Below are 22,438 nucleotides of genomic sequence, written 5' to 3' on the forward strand. Positions count from 1 at the left end.
CTGACCTTTAGCAGCTAGTCTTTCTAGTGTAAAGGTTTGAAAGAGAGGCGTGATGACCGTGTTCTCTTGACCACAAGTTGGCAACCTCTTTCATTAAAGGTCAGTAAATATTTAAGTCTCAGTAGCTGTATGGTCTCTGTCATGTACTCAACTGTGCCACCGTGGCATGAGCTAGCCATAGCCATGTGGGCCTGGGCATGGCCATGTTCTGGTGGAGTTTATTTACTAAAGCAGATGGCGGGCCAGGTGTGGCCTGTAGGTTGTCTTTCTCTTGTTGTTGGGAATGTAATCCTACAGCAGATTGCTGCCACATGTGACTTGGAATAATCTTTTGTCACTTTTAATCTTTTGATTTCTTTTTGTACCCAAACCTTAAGAAGGTATAATCAAAAAGTATATCAAAAATCAAAATCTGCACTCTGAAGAAAGCAAAGGAGAAAGATGAATATATTACCTGGATTTTGACCCATGAACCTTAGCACTCAAGACTGTGAACGTAGTAAGTTCTGAGTTGCTGACAAATTTAAGTGGTTTTTATGGGATAAATACAGGAGTTATTTGTTGTTGTCAGCTGATTAGTTGTCTGGTGGTCTTCTTTCTAATTTGGATCAGAGTAGCTGAGTCAGGGGAACAAGGAAGCATAGAGCTGCCATGAACAGACTTGCGTGGGGGCTTGGATGGTGTCCTGTGCCAACCTTTGGGAAGAGTTGTACATCCCCAAGAGGTTAGGTTAAGTGTCCTCTGTGTGCTTACATTGGCTGTCTTCATTTTGTCCCTGACATAAGTGACTCCAGACGTTTCAGTTTGGCTCTATAAGTAGTTAACTTTCTTTCCTTCTACCCTCAATTTGGACACAAAAGTGTGGCAGTTGGTCTGACCTCCCTTTGGGAAATTGAGCTTCAAATGTTAGCCTTATAAAGGCCACACTTCTCCAGGGATCAGTGAGCTATTGCATATTATGTAAGGTAAGTAGAAATGGTACTTTTACAAACACAAAGGCTAATACTCTCTATTTAACAGTAATTGCTGTAGGGGGGAAAAAATAATTTTTCCCTCTACTCCTCTGAGTTGTTGGCTGAGACTTCTGTGACAAAAGACAGATTAACAAGAGAAAAGCAGAAGTTTACTGTTACGTGTACCTCATGTTCAGATGGGCGATAGCAGGGGAGAATGAGTAACTCTCAGGCTTAGAATTCCAGTTAAATACCATCTTCAGCTAAAGACAAACGAAAGAAAGTGTAGGGGAGGGTTCAAGGAAAAGCAGGGTAAACAAAAGTAAGGCTTCTTACGCAGCTTTGAGTCCTTGCTATTCAATGATAAGAGTTTGAGTTGTTTGCAGGGATGAATGTTGGTCTTTCCTAGTAGAAAGGAAGGAGGGATTCCTTTGTAAATTTCTGTCCTGCTTTTAGATAGATAGGAGAAGGACAACGCTTTTCTTATATCTCCTGCTTCCCAGTTGCCTTCAGCTCAAAATAACATGCCACAAGGTGACATATTTGGAGATGGCACATTCTGCTACCCTCACTGCCATGACTTTCTCAGCTGGAACAGTAGTTGCTTGCTAAGTCACTTCAGTTGTGTCCAACTGTTTGCGACCCTATGAACTATAGCCCACCAGGCTTTTCTGGCATGGCATTCTCCAGACGAGAATACTGGAGTGGGTTGCCATGTGCTCCCTCAGGGGATCTTATTGACCCAGGGATCGAACTCACGTCTCTTGTGTCCCCTGCATTGGCAGGCAGGTTCTTTACCACTAGTGCCACCTGGGAACCCTGAAACAATAGTTACTAATATTATACTAATATTATTTGTCCAGGTGTTTTAAAAAATAATTTCTAAGTCTGGAAATCAGGCTGTTTAACTACTAGTATCTTAGAATTTATTAGTTTATATAGTAGGCCAGCCCTAAAAATTCACATCCCCTTTGTCATGATCTCAGGGACTCTTCTGGATTTATGTAAATACTTTCAGCACTTTAAGGGGAAGAAACAGTTTATAAAGTGGTTAAAACCTTTGTGTATATTTAGTAAAAATTCAAGGTAAATTGTATTTATTCTTCTAAAGCAAGATTCTTGCAGATCACGGATCTACCCACAAATAATTATAAGAGGTGTCTTAAACCCTATGAAATTGAACACATATTCTTTTTTATTTTTTGTTTTATTTATTTTGGCTGCACTGGGTCTTAGTTGCAGTGAGTGAGGGGCTTCTTTCTGGTTTCAGAGCATGAGCTCTAAAGTGCTTGTGTTCAGTAGTTGCGATGTATGGGCTTAGTTGCTCTGTGGCATGTGGAATCTGGTTCCCTGACCAGGGATCGAACCCAACTCTTCTGTATTGGACAAGGTGGATTCTTAATCACTGGACCACCAAGGAAGCTCCTATTCTTGCTTTAATTCAGTTACATATTTTTCAGGAAAGTGGGTCCAAATTTTATTAAATTCTCAAAAAGAATAAACCATACCAATCTTAAAATAACTCTGCATTTTCCCAAAGTTAAAGCTAAAAAGAACTTCACTTTACTTAAAAGGCTTATATAATTTTTTAAAATTAAATAATTTCAGTTTTTCTGAGGCATTTAAAGAAGGAGCTCTCAGAAATAAGATCTCTCTGTGTTTAAAAAAAAAAAGTACCATTTTTCTTCTGAGTTTTACTACTTATACCAATACTTTGCATTATGTGTTTAAATGTATAAATGGCCTACCTATGTTTTCTAGCCAAGATTGTTTCAAGAGTGGTTTTGAGTCTGGATCTAATGGCATTCTGGTTCAGAACTTGAAACCAAGTCCCCCTAAAACTGACTTCCCCTGCTGAGTTTGTGGTTAATCTGTCTAAAAATTGTTTCCCTTCCTAATCTTACCCCTTTACCCCTCAGAATTGAGGAGCATCAAAGAAAAGGGAGAATTGGACCCCAAACAGGACCCTGTGGGGCCATCCCAGGTACAAAAAGCCTCTCCACATCCCTGTTTCCTGTTTGTAGGAAAAAGACGGTAATCTCCTGGACCTTCCCCAGGTTCCAAAGAGCAGAGTCTAGCAGTTAATGTTTAGGACAAGAGCATCACAGGACTCCTCGTTCATTCTGAAGGGATATGGATAACTGTCTGTGCCTGTCTTTGAGTTGTTCTGCAAAAACTAAGACCCCACCCCCCTACCCACCCAGGTGGGCAATGATGACTACATGATAACCACAGGCAGGTGGTCCCCAGACTGGTTGGAGCCAGAAGGTTGAGGTTCTGAAGATATCACCCTATTCTCTCATCACCAATCAATCAGAGGCCTTCCCCAGTGGCTGAGACGGTAAAGAATCTGCCTGCAATGTGGGACACCTGGGTTCAATCCCTGGGTTGGGAAAAGCCCCTGGAGGAGAGCATGGCAACCCACGCCAATATTCCTGCCTGGAGCATCCCACAGACAGAGGAGACTGGTGGGCTGCCGTCTGTGGGGTCGCAAACAGTTGGACATGACCGAGCAACTAAGCACAGCCAGTCAGAAGAAGGTCCGCGGGCTGACCACACGTCCTGGACCCTGTGCCCTCACGCCGTCTTTAAAGGCCTTTGCCAGAAAGCATCAGGGGGTTCTGGTCCTTGTACGTGAGCTGCCTGTCCTCCTTCCTGGGTGCCCTGCAAATACACCCCTAGTTTTCTGCAAACTCCTGCTGTCAGTCTGGCTTTCTGCACTGCAGGCGCACGAGCCCTGGCTCGTTAGCAAACTGAAGTGGACTTTGGATCCTCTTTAACCTGACATTAGCGCCTAACTAAGCTGATTCTGATAGCGAGGACGGCTCTGCAGGAGAGTTTGAGCATCCAGTCTTGTTAGAACAGGTTTAACTTGGGGTGTTTAGGAATCAGGGTGTCTTTTTAATTATTTTGGTTCTCTGTTTGCACATGTTGGCCATCCAGGGCAGACATATCAACAGCATAGTAACTGGATATTGTTGTATTTGCATCCTGTAATAAAACTATATGAAAATATTTTATAGCTGTTACACTGAACTTGTATTTCAGTAATCTTTTTCTTTTATATACATGGAAGGTAACTGTATAAAATACAGATTTTATTTATGTTTATTTCTGGGGTTTTTTTTGGTCATGCTGTGCATTTCCAGGATCTTAGTTCCCCAGTCAGAGACTGAATCTGAGCCCTGACTGAAAGTGCTGAGTGCTAACCACTGGACTGCCAGGGAATTCCCCACAAAATGTAGATTTTAAAAAGCAAGAAATTATAAAACGTCCATTATCCCAGTCCTAAGAGATAACTACAGTTAACATTGTTCTATAGCTAATCAATTGTAATCTCTTTATTTCAATAACACATTACAGATAATAGTTAAATGGCATGCATAGGTCAATGTTGTGTTTACTCAGTCTCCTATTAGACATTTTGCTAATTTTCACTGTCATAATCAGTGTTGTGACAAACAGTCTTATAAATAATTATCCTGCATTATCTTTGATTATTTTCCTAGGAAGTAGAAGTGTTAGGTTTGGGAATTCCCTGGTGGTCCAGTGGTTAGTTCTCAGCTCTTTCACTGCTGAGGGCTCATGTTCAATCCCTGATCGGGGAGCTAAGATCCTGCAAAAACCACTTGGCATGGCAGAAGTGTTAAGTCAAATTTCAGAAATAATTTTAAAACCTTTGGTACGTTTGCAAAATTGCCTTCCAGAAAGATGGTAAGAATCACAAGTACTTTTGTGATGTGTGTGTTGAATTCTTGATTTTTAATGTAGGCAGGAAGAGAAATATCTGCCTAGGTCTGTGGCAGGTTGCTTTGAGATGCTATGACATGGAAATAGAAATGTTGAGCATATAATACAAAGTCTGCAATGTAATTCTCTCTGAAAAGAAAATGTCAGTGCATTTGAACTAGCCATTCGTGTTGTTCAATCGCTCAGTCATATCCAACTCTGCGACCCCATGGACTGCAGCATGCCAGGTTTTCCTGTCCTTCACCATCTCCCAGAGCTTGCTCAAACTCATGTCCATTGAGTTGGTGATGCCATCCATCCATCTCGTCTTTTGTCCTCAGCGGGCTTCCCTGGTGGCTCAGATAGTAAAGAATCTGCCTAGAATGTGGGAGACCTGGGTTTGATATCTGGGATGGGAAGATCCCTTGGAGGAGGAAGGGAGGAATCCTCTTGGACAGAGGATCCTGGCAGTCTACAGTCCACAGGGTCACAAAGAGTCAGACACGACTGCGTGACTCAACCAGCTATGCTATCTTTCCTGCCTTCATCAGTCAGTTCAGTCACTCAGTCATGTCCAGCTGTTTGTGACCCCATGGACTGCAGCATGCCAATCTTCCCTGTCCATCACCAAGTTCCAGAGCTTGCTCAAACTCCTGTGCATTGCGTAGGTGATGCCATCCAACCGTCTCATCCTCTGTTGTCCCCTTCTCCTCCTGCCTTCAGTCTTTCTCAGCATCAGGGTCTTTTCCAGTGAGTCAGTTCTTCTCATCAGGTGATCAACAGCTTCAGCATCAGTCCTTCCAATGAATATTCAGGACTGACTTCCTTTAGGATTGACCGGTTGGATCTCCTTCCAGTCCAAGGGACTCTCAAGAGTCTTCTCCAACATCACAGTTCAAAAGCATCAATTTTTCAGCGCTCAACTTTGTTTATGGTCCAACTCTCATATCCATACATGACTACTGGAAAAACCATAGCTTTGAGTATATAGAACTTTGTCAGTAAAGTAATGTCTCTTTTTTAATATGCTATCTTTGTTGGTCATAGCTTTTCTTCCAGGGAACAAGCATCTTTTAGTTTCATGACTGCAGTCACCATCTGCAATGATTTTGGAGCATAAGAAAATAAAGTCTCTCACTGTTTCCATTGTTTCACCATCTATTTGCTGTGAAGTGATGGGACTTAATGCCATGATCTTAGTTTTCTGAATGATGAGTTTTAAGCCAGCTTTTTCACTCTCCTCTTTCACTTGCATCAAGAGGCCCTTTAGTTCCTCTTCACTTTCTGCCATAAGGGTAGTATCATCTGCATATCTGAGGTTATTGATATTTCTCCCAGCAATCTTGATTCCACCTTGTGAGTCACACAGCCCGGCATTTCACAGGATGTTCTCTGCATATAAGTTAAATAAGCAGGGTGACAATACACAGCCTTCTTGTACTTGTTTCCCAATTTGGATCCAGTCCTTGTTTCATGTCTAGTTCTAACTGTTGCTTCTTAACCTGCATACGAATTTCTCAGGAGGCAGGTTAAGTGGTCTTTTATTCCCATCTCTTTAAGCATTTTCCACTGTTTTTTTGTGATCTACACAGTCAAAGGCTTTAGTATAGTCAGTGAAGCAGAATGTTTCATGTTCCAGATTTTCTTCTGGAATTCTCTTGCTATTTCTGTGATCCAGTGGATATTGGCAATTTGATCTCTGGTTCCTCTTCCTTTTCTAAATCCAGCTTGAAATCTCAAAGTTCTTGGTTCACGTACTGTTAAAGCTTAACTCGGAAAATTTTGAGCATTACTTTGCTAGCTTGTGAGATGAGTACAATTGTGCAATGGTTTGAGCATTCTTTGGCATTACCTTTCCTTGGGATGGGAATGAAACCTGACCTTTTCCAGTCCTGTGGCCACTGCTGAGTTTTTCAAAATTTCTGGCATGTTGAGTGCAGCACTTTCACAGCATCATCTTTTAGGATTTGAAATAGATCAGCTGGAATTCCATCACCTCCACTAGCTTTGTTTTTATTGATGCTTCCTAAGGTCCACTTGACTTTGCACTCCAGGATGTCTGACTCTAGGTGAGTGGTCACACCATTGTGGTTATCTGAGTCACTAAGATCTTTTTTGTATAGTTCTGTGTATTCTTGTCACCTCTTCTTAATATCTTCTGCTTCTGTTATGTCCATGGTGTTTCTTTCCTTTATTGAGCCCATCTTTGCATGAAATGTTCCCTTGGTAGCTCTAATATTCTTGAAGACATCTCTCATCTTTCCCATTGTATTGTTTTCCTGTATTTCTTTCCATTGATCACTGAGGAAGGCTTTCTTATCTTTCCTTGCTATTCTTTGGAATTCTACATTTAGATAGATATATCTTTCCTTTTCTCCTTTGTCTTTTGCTTCTCTTCTTTTCTCAGCTATTTTTAGGTCTCCTCAGACAACTATTTTGCCTTTTTGCATTTCTTCTTCTTGGAAATGGTTTTGATCACTGCCTCCTGTACAGTGTTATCAACCTCCGTCCATAATTCTTCAGGCACTCTGTCAGATCCAATCCCTTGAATCTATTTGTAACTTCCACTGTATCATCATAAGGGATTTGATTTAGGTTTAGTGGTTTTCCGTACTTTCTTCAATTTACGTCTGAATTTTGCAATAAGGAGTTCATGATCTGAGCCACAGTCAGCTGCCGGTCTTATTTTTTGCTGACTGTATAGAGCTTCTCCATCTATGGCTGCAAAGAATATAATCAGTCTGCTTTCGGTGTTGACTATCTGGTGACATCCATTTGTAGAGTCGTCTTTTGTGATGTTGGAAGAGGGCATTTGCAATGACCAGTGTGTTCTCTTGGCAAAACTATGTTAGCCATTGTCTCGCTTCATTTTGTACTCCATGGCCAAACTTGCCTGTTACTCCAGGAATCTCTTGACTTCCTACTTTTGCATTTCATTCCCCTATGATGAAAAGGACATCTTTTTTTGGTGTTAGTTCTAGAAGGTCTTCTAGGACTACTAGAACCTATCAACTTCAGCTTCTTTGGCATTAGTGGTTGGGGCATAGACTTGGATTACTGTGATGCTGAATGGTTTGCCTTGGAAACGAATAGAGATCATTCTGTCATTTTTGAAATTGCACCCAAGTACTGCATTTCAGACTCTTGTTGACTATAAGGGCTACTCCATTTCTTCTAAGGTATTCTTGCCCACAGTAGTAGATATAATGGTCATCTGAATTAAATTCACCCATTCCAGTCCATTTTAGTTCATTGATTCCTAAAATGTCAATGTTCACTCTTGGCCATCTCCTGTTTAACCACTTCCAATTAACTTTAATGTGTGAACCTAACATTCCAGGCCCCTTATTGAGCTATAATTGACAAAATTTAAACACATTTAAAATGTGCGATTTGATAAATTGATAGAAGTATACATTGTGAAATGATTCCTACAGTCAGATTGATGGTTAACACAATCTCACCTTACTTTAGTTAGTTTCCTTTTTGTTTGTTTTTTGGTGAGAATGCTTGAGATCTACTCTCAGCACGTTTCAAGTATAAAAAACAGTGTAATTAACTTTAGTCACCATCCTGTACATTGGGTCCTCAGGATCTGATAACTTTTACCAACCTCCCCCTATTTCTCCACCCCTAGTCTCTGGCAACCATTCTACTCTCTGAGTTGGATTTTTTTTTAAGAATCCACATTTAAGTAATACCATGAAGTATTTGTTATTCTCTGACTTAGTTCACTTAGCGTAATTCCTTCCAGTTTCGTCTGTGTTGTTGAAAATGGCAGGATTTCCTTCTTTCTAAAGGTGGAACAATATTTCATTGTGTGTGTATATTTATGTGTGTGTGTCTGTGCATTTTACATCTTCTGTATCCTTTCATCTTGATGGACATTTAGGTTATTTCCATGTCTTGGTTGCTGCACATAGTGCCGCAGTGAATGTGGGGGGTGCAGATGCCTATTTGGGATCGTGAATTTATGTCCTTTGGATGTGTACCCAGAAGTGGCATTGCTGGCTCATATGATGTGAACTAGTCATGACTGAAAAAGAATATAGGGTCTTCTTTCAATTACTAGGAACCATTCTGTAGACTTGGAAGATAGAATCTAATACAAACTAGTGGTTCTCAAACTTTTATATATATCAGAGTCACATGGGAAAGCTTGTTAAACATTCAGATTATGGGATCCCACCCAGAGGCAGGTATGTGGAGACCACACTAAGAAAAACCAGATTAGAATAAGCACATAGTTAAATTTTTTCAAATCTGAACGAACGGTGCAGTATGTAATCCTGTATGTTGGCAGATGGCCTGTTTTACAGAACAAAAGCTATATCTGAGGCTAAGAAAATGTTTAGAGTGAGTTTGTTATTTAGACCAGTATTAAATGGTAACCATAGTAAGGACAGGCTTCTCAGGTGTCACTAGTGGTGAAGAACCTCCCTGCCAGTGCAGGAGATGCGGGAGACACAGGGTCAATCCCTGGGTCGGGAAGATCCCCTTCAGAAGGAAATGATAACCCACCCCAGTGTTCTTACCTGGGAAATGCCGTGGACAGAGGAACCTGGCGGGCTCTGGTCCACAGGATCGCAAGGAGTTGGACATGACCGAAGTGACTTAGCGCAGCACACAGTAAGGATGATGGTGATGGTGATTGTTGTTATTGATTGTCGTTTATTCTAAATTAGGTAAAATGTCAGCTGTAGTGTAGACAATTAAAATTATTAATTTTTCTCCCATTTCTTTTCTTAATAGTTAATGTATGTTGTTTTAATTATGATCTTCATTCAATGGACTTGTGCTTTATTTTATCATTTTAGTCAGTTTTTACCTGAGAGTGGCCTCTTTGTGGCCAAATAACTTAAGTCTCAAGCACAGTCATCTACCCAGTAACAGTTCTAGGGATCAGCTAGTTTAGGGCCCGACCTAAAATCCGTTGAAATTAATTATAGCAGATGGTACACATTCTTCGTGTGTGGTTTAATTCAGGCATTTTTCCAGGGTGGTATCGTTAGTTATTCAGTTGGCTTAAAGACAGGAAATTGGGCTCGATGGTTTTCAGGGGTCCCTACCTTATTTGTGATTACTGATCTTAGTTCAAAACCTCAAGTAAGAGCTGACTCCTCCTGGAATAAGATGGCTACCTGAAACACATGACTCCCTAGTTGTCTGAATAGGAACTTTCATCTGTCCTTTTCTGTTTCCATTTAGTTGAATCCTCTCAGGGTTGCTTACAGTGTGTTTTTAATGTCCAGGAGGAAGTGGTAAAGTTAACTGAGAAATGTCTGAATAATGCCATCGACAGCCCAGCACTGAATACCAGGAGAGTTCCTCCTGACTTGAAGAGTAATATTTTGAAGGCTCAAGTAGAAGCAGTGCAGAAGGTAAGCTGCCTTCACTAGGGTCCTACTGAGGTGGAAGGAGACCCTATGGAACAAGAACACACGCATATGGTGGACATGAGTGAGCAGGCTGGTGATGAGACAGAGGGTAAAACCAGGAAGCACGCTCAAGGTGGCAAATGCCTTTCCAGCTCTAAATTCTAGTCAGAGTAGATTAGGATGGGGCAGTCATGAAGTAAAAAGAATAAAGTTTTTTAAAAGTCAAATTCCTATAGAAATGAGTCCCTAATCTTTGGTCACTTTTATAGCTGGAAACCCTAGAGTGATTTTGGGTCTTTATCAATTCACTTTTCCTCCCATCCATCTATCCCAGTTCAGCAAAATTATTAGCTGAATAGCTGATTCAGTAAAGTTATCAGTCATGTTATTAGCAACTGAGTGATGATTGCAAGACGAAGCGTTGGTTGTGACATCTTGTGAAGGACGCAGTGTGACCAGCCCCCAAGAAGTTAATGGCATCCGTGCTCTCAAAATCGGCTTTTCCTTGGCCCTCCCACCTGTCAGATTTACCCTCTGTGCTGAAATAGGGCAGAAGCCTGTCTTACTGCATCCTGTTGTCAACGAGGATTTCCCAGTGCCTTGTTGAAAAGAGGCTCTTTACCCATCCTGGCCTAGGCTCAGGCCTTGAAGAGAACTGGAAGAACCTGAGGAATGTTGTTCGTGTGCTTTCTGTACCTTCTCACCCAGATGAAAACATAAAACATAATGTTTACACGTAAAAATAATTACGAAATATGTCAGTACAGGCTCTGGAATTAGACAGCTGGAGTTTGAATCCTGTTTCTTATCTACCACCTACTAGCTTTGTGACTTGGCAACTTAGTTTATTTCTCTGAGCCTCAGTTAAATTATGTTTAAATGTGGGTAATGGTAATACCTACCCTCAGGTGGATTGTAAGGATGAAATAAAATAATAAATATGAAGGCCATGGGGTGACTCCTGGCAGGCACTTAGTGAGTGTTTAGCAAATGTTGATCCCGATGCTGACACTGCCTCTTGTAGCAGCAGAGGTGGTGGCAGCTGTCACCACCTGACATTTCAGTTGTATTTCTGAATCTGTCTTGACTCAAGCAAGAGAGAGAAATAACTTCAATAGCTCTAAATGAAAGAGATTTTGTTTTGTAGTTTAAAATCATCCTACAAGGAAAAACTCAGGACCAGATGTCTTCACTGTTAAGATTACTGAACATTTAAGGAAGAAATAATAACAGTTCTGCATAAGCTCTTGCAGGAAATAGAAGAGCAGGGAGCATGTCCCAGCTCACTTCCAAGGCTGGTTCTACCCCGATACCAAAGCCAGAGAGTGATTGTACAGAAAAAGCTGCTACAGACTGAAAGTCCTAAGCAAAATAGAAGCAGGTCGTGCTCTGTAACAGTTTATAAACAGGGTAGTAACCATGGCCAAGAGTTTATCTTGGGGGAAAAGGTGGTTTATCATTCAAAAACCAGTATAGTTCAACATATTAAAAATTAAGGAAAATGTCTCCACTTATATGGAAAGGGCATTGCACAGGATTTAAGACCCGACCATGATGAGTGTTCACAGCAAAATAGGGATAGAGTGGGGCCTCAGCCTGATAAGGGTTGTCTATGCAGACAGTCTACAGCTAGCCCCATACCTCATAGCTAGAGTTAACTGACCATCCCCGTGTGGGCAGTCATGCACTGCCTGCAATGCATACGGCTGGTAAGAACATAAAATATTGCAGGTAATTTAGAAAGGAGTTTGGTAACATATTAAACATGCACTTCTCGTGTGATCCAGCAGTCCCTCTCCTAGGTATTTATCCAAGAGAACTGAAAACATAAGTTCATACAGATATTGGTACATGAATGCTTCTGGCAGCTTTGTTTTTAATAGGTAAAAACTAGAAGTGATCCAAATGTCCATCAGCAAGGAAACAGATAAACAAATCAGGCTATATCTGTAAAGTGTAAAGCTACTCAGCACATAAAAAGGAGTATGTTGATGCATGCAACACCATGGGTGAACCTCAAAAACATCATGCCTCTCTCTAAAGAGGGAAGCACAGAAGACAGGTGTTATAAATCCACTTATATGCAACTATAGTGCTGCAGCTACTGAAGCCCACATACCTAGGAGCCTGTGCTCCACAAGGGAAGCCACCACAACGAGAAGTCCATGCACTGCAACGAAGAGTAGCCCACGGTCACTGCAGCTGGAGAAAGCCTGCACGCAGCAACAGAAACCTGCAGGCCAAAAAAAAGTCCAGATCATGGCTGGCTACATGTGCGGGTTTTTGATGGGATTGCATTGGAAACCTCAAGGGAACATTTGGGGGCAGTGGACATGTTATGTATGTTGATTGTAGTGTTGATTAGGTACCCCTGTATATTTTTCAGAACTCATCATCATACATTTAAAACATGTGGCATTTTGCTGTATGTAAATGATATCTCAATAAAATTAAGGGAAAAACTGACTTCTTCAGAAAGATTTTTTAGAATTCTCTTCTGAAATATTCAGGGAAAAATAAAAAGCCAAATACACAGCTTAACATCTATTTCTTCTTTTGATAAATTTGAAAAATTCTGGCATTGAATCTTTTTGGATTCTGTGTATATTGACCAACATACGGTGGTGTCTTAAATCATGGAGAGCTGTCTAGTAAAGCGTATGGATTTGCATACCTATGTATTGAAATGGGCACGTGGTGTGTGAGTTCAGGTGTGAATAGGACTGCACTGGGTTCAGTTAACTGATATTGCATGGATGAGCTGTGATTGCCTCTTTCTGGAACAGAAGGAAACTGGTGTTTCAATTTTTACTGCAAAGGAATATAAATTTCTTCTTACTTTAGTATCATCAATAGAGATTTAATTTTTGTGATTTCCTTTTCTTAGGTTGCAAGAGAAGATCGCTTATTAAGTCATAAAAATGCCAGTGTTCAGGATGCTTCCACAGAGAGGTACAGTGCTGGGGAGATGGGAGTAAACTGATGCTCTTTTCCTCTTACCTTTCTTTGGGGGTGCTTTTTTTCCCCTCTTTTCAAGTCTGTGACTGCATGGTTTTGGAATATCTATTTGAAAGATAGTTTGACTCACTTTTCTGTCCATTAATACATAGCTTCTTAAGCCCTACTTTTAGATCATTTGAAGCTACTCCTAATTAGTCTTTTTCAGTCCCGTCCTTCTTCAGCTGATTGAACCCTGTGAGGACAGTGTCAGTGTTGTAAGGGCCCTGCTGAGGAGCACGTGCGGCGTCTCTCCGGTGTGGCAGCTGTCTTGGTGCCACGCTGTCAATACAGTGGGTTGTTTCTACAAACTTTGTTTCTACAGACGCACGCAGGTGTCTTCACGGTTCCCTCTGAGTTCTTTCTGCCTTTTTTCTCGTTGACTGTTACACCATTTATTTATCTTACTAGATTTCTGCCCCCTGTTCTTTGCCGGTTTGTTTTGTTCATCTCTGTGTGTCCAGTGTTCTGTGCTTACTTGGTGCTAAACGTTGTTGAGTGAATATTCTGATTAATGCTCTTCAGTTCCAGGTGCTGTCATCAACATAACACTTAAGTGCATGCTTTGTATAGAGGACTTTACAGTTAGTACTCAGCAAACGTACTCATTGGTGATCAGGGTACAACTGGAATTCCAGCTTAACCTTTTAATTAATTCTAATAAATCAAGTTTCCCACATCCTTTAAAAATTATTGCTTTATTTTGCTGCATCAGGTCCTAGTTGCAGCATGAGGGATCTTTGTTTCGTTAGGCGGGATCTTTCAGTGCAGCACACGGACTCACTAGTTGCCATCTGTGGGCTTCAGTAGTTGCAGCACGTGGGTTCCGTTGCCCTGTGGCATGTGGGGTCTTGGTTCCCTAACCGGCGATCAAACCTGAGTCTCCTTGCTTGGAAGGTGGACTCTTTACCACTGGACCACCAGGGAAGTCCCTTGCCCACAACATTTTTAATACTGTTATTATTGAAGCCTTTTAGAGTAACCTCATCATAAACTTTTTTTGTGAAGAGGGGAATAATGAAGATGTAACTACCCAGTTGTTTATCAGAAATTTCACTGAAGCTGGAAAGATGTTAGAATATCCAGCTTCCACGTTTATTTCTCTTCATGGCTGTTGGTGTTTTGATCATCTATTTTCCTTCCAGCATTTGAGATGGATCCTTTAAAGCAGAAATCCCCAACCTTTTTGGCTCCAGGGACCAATTCCATGGAAGACAATTTTTTCATGAACCAAGGGGTAGGGGGAATGGTTTCGGGATGATTCAAGCACATTACATTTATTGTTCACTTTATTTCTGTTATTATTACAATCAGTTCTGTCTCAGATCAGCAGGCATTAGATCCCAGAGGTTGGGGACCCCTGCTTTAAATAATACTCATGTTCTTATATACTTTTATATAAACCTGGGTCTGTTTCTGGGTCTTTTCCTTTCCAGTTACTCTGATTTTTCTTCCCCTTGCCATACTAGACTTTTAAAAAATTGCTGTACCCCCTTTCTAAAAGGGAATATTTCAGGCATAAGAAAGCTGTAGAGATTGCATAATATATATCTGTGCACCAGATGTCAAGCTTTGTCACATTTTCCTATTTTGCTCTAGTAGATTTAGATCATTTTTCTTTTATCCTTTTTATAAAGTTGTAGTTCCTGTGCATTTACACTTTATAGGTGTGCAATTTAGTGCTTGTTAGTACTTTGACAGAGTTGTACAACCCTTACCACTGTTAATTCCATAATACTGTCATCACACCTAAAAGAAGCATTCTCCCCGTATGAGTCTCTCCACTTCCTCGTCCAGTACCTGGCAGCCATCTATCTGCTTTCTGCCTGTACTGGATTTTCCTACTTTGGATGGTTCATATAACTGGAATTGTACAAATATGTGTCTGACTTTTTTCATTTAGCATAATGTTTTCAAGGTGTACCCATGTAGTATGTTTTGGTACTTCATAGCTGAATAATAGTCCATTGTGTAGATATGCCATATTTTGTTTATCCATGTGTCGATGGACATTTCCGTTGTTTGTTGTTTAATCACTAAGTCATGTCCAGCTCTTTTTGCAACCCCATGGACTCTACCTTGCCGGGCTCTGTGCATGGGATTTCCCAGGCAAGAATACTGGAGTGGGTTGCTGTTTCCTTCTCCAGGGGATCTTCCCGACCCAGGGATGGAACCTGCCTCTCCTGCACTGGCAGGTGAATTCTTTACCACTGAGCCACCTGGGAAGCCCTTGTTATTTCTACTTTGTGGCTATTTTGAATAAGGTCATTCTTGAACATTTACATACAAAAAATTTGTAGACTTGCTTTCAGTTCTCTTTAATGTGTGCCCAGGAGGGTTGTTGCTCAGTCATGTGGTAAGTATTTTTAGCTTACTGAGGACCTGCCCAGCTATCTTCCAAGGCAGCTGTGGCATTTTCCAGTCCCGCCTGCAATGTATGATCATTTCTGTTTCTCCATATCCTTGCCAATGTTGTTTATTCTCCATTTTAAAAATTATACCCATCCCAGTGAGTATGAACCACAAAACTCTATGTGGTTCTAATTTTCATTTATCTTAAGCGTAATGATGTTATTGTATGGCAGAAACCAACCCAACATCGTAAAGCAATTATCCTCCAATTAAAAAAATAATAATGATATTGAACATCTTTTCTGCTTTGGAGAAATTTCTGTTCAGATAATTTGTTTTTGTAGTAACAGCTTTATTAAGATACAATTCAAATACTATGCAATGCACTTCACCCATTTACAGTGTACAGTTCAGTGGTTTTTGTTTTGATATATCTGAATTTTAAAAAATTATCCATGGTTTCTTCATATTCTTTTTTAAAAGTTTATTTATTTTTTTACTGAAGGATAATTGCTTTATAATACACTTTGGTTTCTGCCATACATGGATATAAATCAGCCACAGATATACACACGTCTCCTCCCTCTCGGCCCTCCTTCCACCTTCCCCCACCCCTCTAGGTTCTCACAGAGCCCTGGTTTGAGTTCCCTGGGTCAGACAGCAAATTTCCACTGGCTGTCTGTTTTATGTGATGGTGTATGTGGTTCCGTGGGGCTGTCTCCATCTGTCTCACCCTCCCCTTCCCCCCTGCCACCCATGTCCATAGTCTGTTATCCACGTCTGCGTCTCCATTGCTGCCCTGCCAGTGGGTTCATCGGTACCGTCTTTCTAGATTCCGTATGTGTGCATTAATACACAGTATTTGTTTTTCTCTTTCTGACTTACTTCACTCTGTGTAATAGGCTCTAGGTTCATCCACCTGATTAGAATGGACTCAAATGTGTTCCTTTTTATGGCTGAGTACTATACCATTGTATCTACGTACCAGAGCTTCTTTATCCATTCATCTATTGATGGACATCTGGCTTGCTTCCGTGTCCTGGCTATTGTAAATAGTGCTGCAGTGAACACTGGGGATACACATGTCTTCAATTTTGGTTTCCTCAGGTATATGCCTAGAAGTGGTATTTCTGGGTCATGTCGTAGTTTTATTCCTAGTTTTTTAAGGAATCTCCACACTGGTTTCTGTAGTGACAGCATTGTTTACATTCCCACCAACATTGGAAGATTGATGTATTTATTTACTTTTGGCTGTGCTGGGGGTATCCATTGTTGCGCACGGGCTCTCTAGTTGCAGTGAGTGGGGTTACTCTGGTTGTGGTGCACAGACCTCTCACTGCAGTGGCTTTTTTTGCTGTAGAGCACGGGCTCAGGAGTCGTTGCACACGGGCTCAGGAGTCGTTGCACACGGGCTCAGTCATTGCACACGGGCTCAGGAGTCGTTGCACACGGGCTCAGGAGTCGCTGCACACGGGCTCAGCAGTTGTGACTCAGGCTCCAGGACACAGGCTCAGCGGTTGTAGCACATGGGCTTTGTTGCTCTGTGGCGTGTGGGATCTTCCTGGATCAGGGATCAAACTGGTGTTCCCTACATTTCGAGGCAGATTCCTAACCACTTGGCTGCCAGACAAGCCCATGGTTTCTTCATTTTAACTGCCACAGTATATTCATTCTTTTATTAAAGGACAAATACTTGTTACAAATTAACATTGTACATGTTCTTCCATATACACATATGTTGTAAGGATTTTTTCATCTGCTTTCTGTGTTTTGTAGCAGTGTAAACTACCTAGAACTAATCTCTCTTTTTTTAAAAAATTTTTTGGTTTGACCTCAGGATTCTTATTCATTGATTTACAATATTATATTTGTTTTAGGTGTACAATGTAATGATTAAATATTTTTATGGATTATATTCTATTTTTACATTTATTATAAATTATTGGTTATATTAATATTCTTGTAACTTATGTATTTTATACATAGTTCAGTTGCTCAGTCGTGTCTGGCTCTGTGACCCCGTGGACTGCAGCACACCAGGCCTCCCTGTCTATCACCAACTCCCAGAGTTTACCCAAACCCATATCCATCGAGTTGATGATGCCATCTCACCATCTCATCCTCTGTTGTCCCCTTCTCTTCCTGCCCTCAATCTTTCCCAGCATCAGGGGCTTTTCCAATGAGTCAGCTCTTTGCATGAGGTGGCCAAAGCATTGGAGTTTCAGCTTCAACATCAGTCCTTCCAATGAACACCCAGGACTGATCTCCTTTAGGATGGACTGGTTGGATCTCCTTGCAGTCCAAGGGACTCTCAAGAGTCTTTTCCAACACCACAGTTTAAAAGCATCAATTCTTCTGTGCTCAGCTTTCTTTATAGTCCAACTCTCACATCCATACATGACCACTGGGAAAACCAAAGCCTTGACTAGATGGACCTTTGTTGGCAAAGTAATGTCTCTGCTTTTTAATATGCTGTCTGGGTTGGTCATAGCTTTCCTTCCAAGGAGTAAAGCATCTTTATACATACTAGTTTCTGCCTATTGATTTCCTACCACTACCCACCCCCTCCTCACTTACCTTATCTCACTGGTAACCCCTAGTTCTTTATATCTGCAAATTTGTTTCTGACTTACTTCACTTGTATATTCATTTGTTTGTTTATTTTTTAGATTTCACATGTAAGTGATAAAATATAGTATTTGTCTTTCTCTGTCTGACTTATTTCACTAAACATAATACCCTCTAGGTGCATCCATGTTGTTGCAATTTTTCATTCTTTTTATGGCTGAGTAATATTCCATTACATATATATACACCACATTTTCTTTATCCATTCATCTTGGTGAACACTTAGGTTACTTCTATATCTTAGTTATTGTAAATAACCCTACTATAAACACTGGGCGGGGGGGGCACGTATCTTGTTAAATTAGTGTTTTTTTTCCTTCAGATATACACTCAGAATTGCTGGATCACACAGTAGTTCCATTTTGTTTTTTTTGAGGAGCTGCCATACTCTTTGCCATAGTGGCTGCACCAGCTTCCATTCCCACCAACAGGGAATTCTCACCAACAGGGAATTCCAACATCCTTGCCAGCATTTGTTATTTATGTTCTTTTTGATGGTAGCCATGCTGACAGGTGTGAGGTGATGTCTCATTGGGGGTTTGATTTGCATTTCTCTGATGATCAGTGATGTTGAGTATCTTTTCATGCACCTGTTCTCTATTTGTATATATCTTCTTTGGAAAAATGTCTGTCACATCTTTTGCCCACTTCCCCCCCCCCACCCCTTTGCCCACTTTTTATTGGTTTGTTTATTTTTATTAAAATATTGAGCTGTTTGAGCCATTTATGTATTTTGAGTATTAACCCCACATTGGTCATATCATTTGTAGATTTTTTTTTTCATTCTGTTATCTTCATTTTGTCAATGGTTTCCTTTGCACCACAAAAGCTTTTAAGTTTAATTAGATCTGATTGTTTATATTTTTGCTTTTGTTTCCTTTGCTTTGAGACAGATCCAAAGAAAATATTGTTACATTTTATGTCAAAGACCGTTCTGCCTGTGTTTTCTACGAGTTTTATGGTTTCTGGTCTTACTTTATTTTTTAATCTATTTTGAGTTTATTTTTGTGTGTGGTATGAGATGTTCTAATTTCATTTTTACATGCAGCTGTCCAGGTTTCCAGCTGTTGTTATTGAAAAGACTGTCTCTTCCCTACTGTATGTTCTTGCTTCCTTTATTTTGGCTTAATTGACCAAAAGTGCATGGCTTTATTTCTGGGCTCTCTATTCTGTTTCATTGATCTAAGTGTCTGTTTTTATGCCAATGCTATACTATTTTGATTACTGTAGCTTTATGGTATAGCTTGAAGTCAGGCTGTATTCTTTTTTTCTCAGGGTTACTTTGGCGATTTGGGGTCCTTCATATAAATTTCCATATAAATTTTATACCCCAACCACTAATGCCAAAGAAGCTGAAGTTGAACAGTTCTGTGAAGACCTACAAGAGCTTCGAGAACTAACACCAAAAACAGACGTCCCTTTCATCCTAGAGGGTAGGAATGCAAAAGTAGGAAGTCAAGAGATTCCTGCAGTAACAGGCAAGTTTGGCCGTGCAGTACACAATGAAGCAGGGCAAAGACAAACGTTTTGCAATGTGAACGTACTGGTCATAGCAGACACCCTCTTCCGACGTCACAAGAGATGCCTGTACACATGAGCATCACCAGATGGTCAGTACTGAAGTCAGATTGATTATATTCTTTGCAGCTAAAGATGGAGAAGCTCTATACAGTCAGCAAAAAACAAGACCGGGAGCTGACTGTGTCTCAGATCATGAACTCCTTATTGCAAAATTCAGACGTAAATTGAAGAAAGTACGGAAAACCACTAGACCACATTCAGGTATGACCTAAATCAAATTCCTTATGATGATACCATGGAAGAGACAGATAGATTAAAGGGATTAGATTTGACGGACAGAGTGCCTGAAGAACTATGGATGGAGATTCGTAACATTGTACAGGAGGCAGTGATCAAAATTATCCCCAAAAAGAAGAAATGCAAAAAGGTAAAATGGTTGTGTGACGAGGCCTTACAAATAGCTGAGAAAACGAGAGAAGCAAAAGGCAAAGGAGAAAAGGAAAGATAAACCCATCTGAATGCAGAGTTCCAAAGAATAGCAAGGAGAGATAAGAAAGCCTTCATCAGTGATCAATGCAAAGAAGTAGAGGAAAACAATAGAATGGAAAAGAGTAGAGATCTCTCCAAGAAAATGATAGATACCAAGGGAACATTTTATGCAAAGATGGGCACAATAAAGGACATATTACAATAATGGGTATGGGCATAGCAGAAGCAGAAGATATTAAGAAGAGGTGATAAGAATATACGGAAGAACTATACAAAAAAGATCTTAATGACCCAGATAAACACAATGGTGTGATCACTCACCTAGAGCCAGACATCCTGGAGTGCAAAGTCAAGTGGACCTTAGGAAGCATCAATAAAAACAAAGCTAGTGGAGGTGATGGAATTCCAGCTGATCTATTTCAAATCCTAAAACATAATGCTGTGAAAGTGCTGCACTCAATATGCCAGCAGATTTGGAAAACTCAGCAGTGGCCACAGGACTGGAAAAGGTCAGGTTTCATTCCAATCCCAAAGGCAATGCCAAAGAATGTTCAAACTACCACACAATTGCACTAATTTCACACACTAGCAAAGTAATGCCCAAAATTCTCCAAGCTAGGCTTTAACAGTCCTGAACCAAGAATTTCCAGATGTTCAAGCTGAATTTAGAAAAGGCAGAGGACCCAGATCCAATGCCAATATCCATTGGATCATATCAAAAGCAAAAGAATTCCAGAAAAACATCTGCTTCATTGACTATGCTAAAGCCTTTGACTGTGTGGATCACAACAAACTGTGGAAAATTCTTAAAGAGATGGGAATACCAGACCACCTTACCTACCTCCTGATAAACCTGTATGCAGGTCAAGAAGCAGCAGAACCAGATATGAAACAACAGACTGATTTCAAATTGGGAAAGGAGTACATGAAGGCTGTTTATTGTCACCCTGCTTATTTAACGTATATGCAGAGTATATCATGCCTAATGCCAGGCTGAATGAAGCAGAAACTGGAATCAAGATTCCTAGGAGAAATACCAAAAACCTCAGATATGGAGATGACACCACCTTTTTTAATGGCAAAAAACGAAAAGGAACTAAAAGAGTGTCTTGATGAAAGTGAAAGAGAAGAGTGAAAAAGCTCGCTTAAAACTCAGCTTTCAAAAAGCTAAGATCACATGAAGTCCCATCACTTCATGGCAAGTATATGGGGAAACAGTGGAAACAGTGAGAGGCTTTATTTTCTTGGGCTCCAAAATCACTGCAGATGGTGACTGCAGCCATGAAATTAAAAGACGCTTGCTCCTTGGAAGAAAAGCTATGACCACCATAGACAGCATATTAAAAAGCAGAGATATTACTTTACTGACAAAGTTCTGTATACTCAAAGCTATGGTTTTTCCAGTAGTCGTGTGTGGATGTGAGAGTTTGACCATAAAGAAAGTTGAGCGCTGAAGAATTGATGCTTTTGAACTATGGTGTTGGAGAAGACTCTTGAGGGTCCCTTGGACTGGAAGGAGGTCCAACCAGTCAGTCCTAAAGGAAATCAGTCCTGAATATTCATTGGAAAGACTGATGCTGAAACTGAAGCTCCAATACTTTGGTCACCTGATGAGAAGAACTGACTCATTGGAAAAGACCCTGATGCTGAGAAAGATTGAAGGCAGGAGGAGAAGGGGATGACAGAGGACGAGATGGTTGGATGGCATCACTGACTTGTTGGACCTTAGTTTGAGCAAACTCAGGGAGATGGTGAAGGACAGGGAAGACTGACTTGCTGCTGTCCATGGGATTGCAGAGTCAGATACGACTGAGCATAAACAACAACAACGTTTCCATCTAAATTTTAGGATTACTTGTCCTAGTTCTGTGAAAAGCCTGATAGGCATTTTGAAAGGGATTGCATTAAATCTGTAGATAGCTTTGGATAGTGTGGACATTTGGCAATGTTAATTCTTCTAACACATGAACATGGGATATCTTTCCATTTCTTTGCATCATCTTCAGATTCTTTCATCAGTTTTCAGAATATGGTTTTCAAAATAAAGGTCTCCTGGATTAGCTTTATTCCTAGACATTTTATTATTTTTAATGTAATTTTATTTTTATTTTAATTTTTAATACAATTTTAAATGGGATTGTTTTCTTGATATCTCTTGTTGATAGTTTGTGTGTTGAAAGCAGGACTAATTTCTTATTGAAGAGTTCGTTTTTCTTCTTCCTGAGAAGGCTGCTTGTGACTCCTGTGTCACCTCTGTCAGTCCTTCATGATGTGAACATACCTTTCCTCTTCCTAGTGCTGAATTAAATGAAAACACTGTGCCCGTCCGTGGAGACTCTGTGGCTCTGATGCGAACCACACCTGCAGAAAGTGGGTCTGCTCTAAAGGTAA

At 40.5% G+C, this 22,438-nt stretch overlaps 1 protein-coding gene across 7 annotated transcripts in view; it reads left to right on the top strand.

Moving 5' to 3' along the window:
* EPB41L5 (erythrocyte membrane protein band 4.1 like 5) overlaps positions 1–22,438 on the top strand; it is a 155,654-nt gene that overhangs the window by 117,812 nt on the left and 15,404 nt on the right. For all 7 annotated transcript variants that reach the window (XM_061135566.1, XM_061135569.1, XM_061135567.1 and 4 more), the window contains exons 19-21: positions 9,935–10,063; positions 12,948–13,012; positions 22,344–22,434. In XM_061135566.1, the coding sequence (XP_060991549.1) occupies positions 9,935–10,063; positions 12,948–13,012; positions 22,344–22,434 (285 nt within the window). The remainder of the gene's footprint in view (positions 1–9,934; positions 10,064–12,947; positions 13,013–22,343; positions 22,435–22,438) is intronic.

Source organism: Dama dama, chromosome 33 (genome assembly GCF_033118175.1).
Source record: "Dama dama isolate Ldn47 chromosome 33, ASM3311817v1, whole genome shotgun sequence".
Taxonomy (NCBI): Eukaryota; Metazoa; Chordata; class Mammalia; order Artiodactyla; family Cervidae; genus Dama; species Dama dama.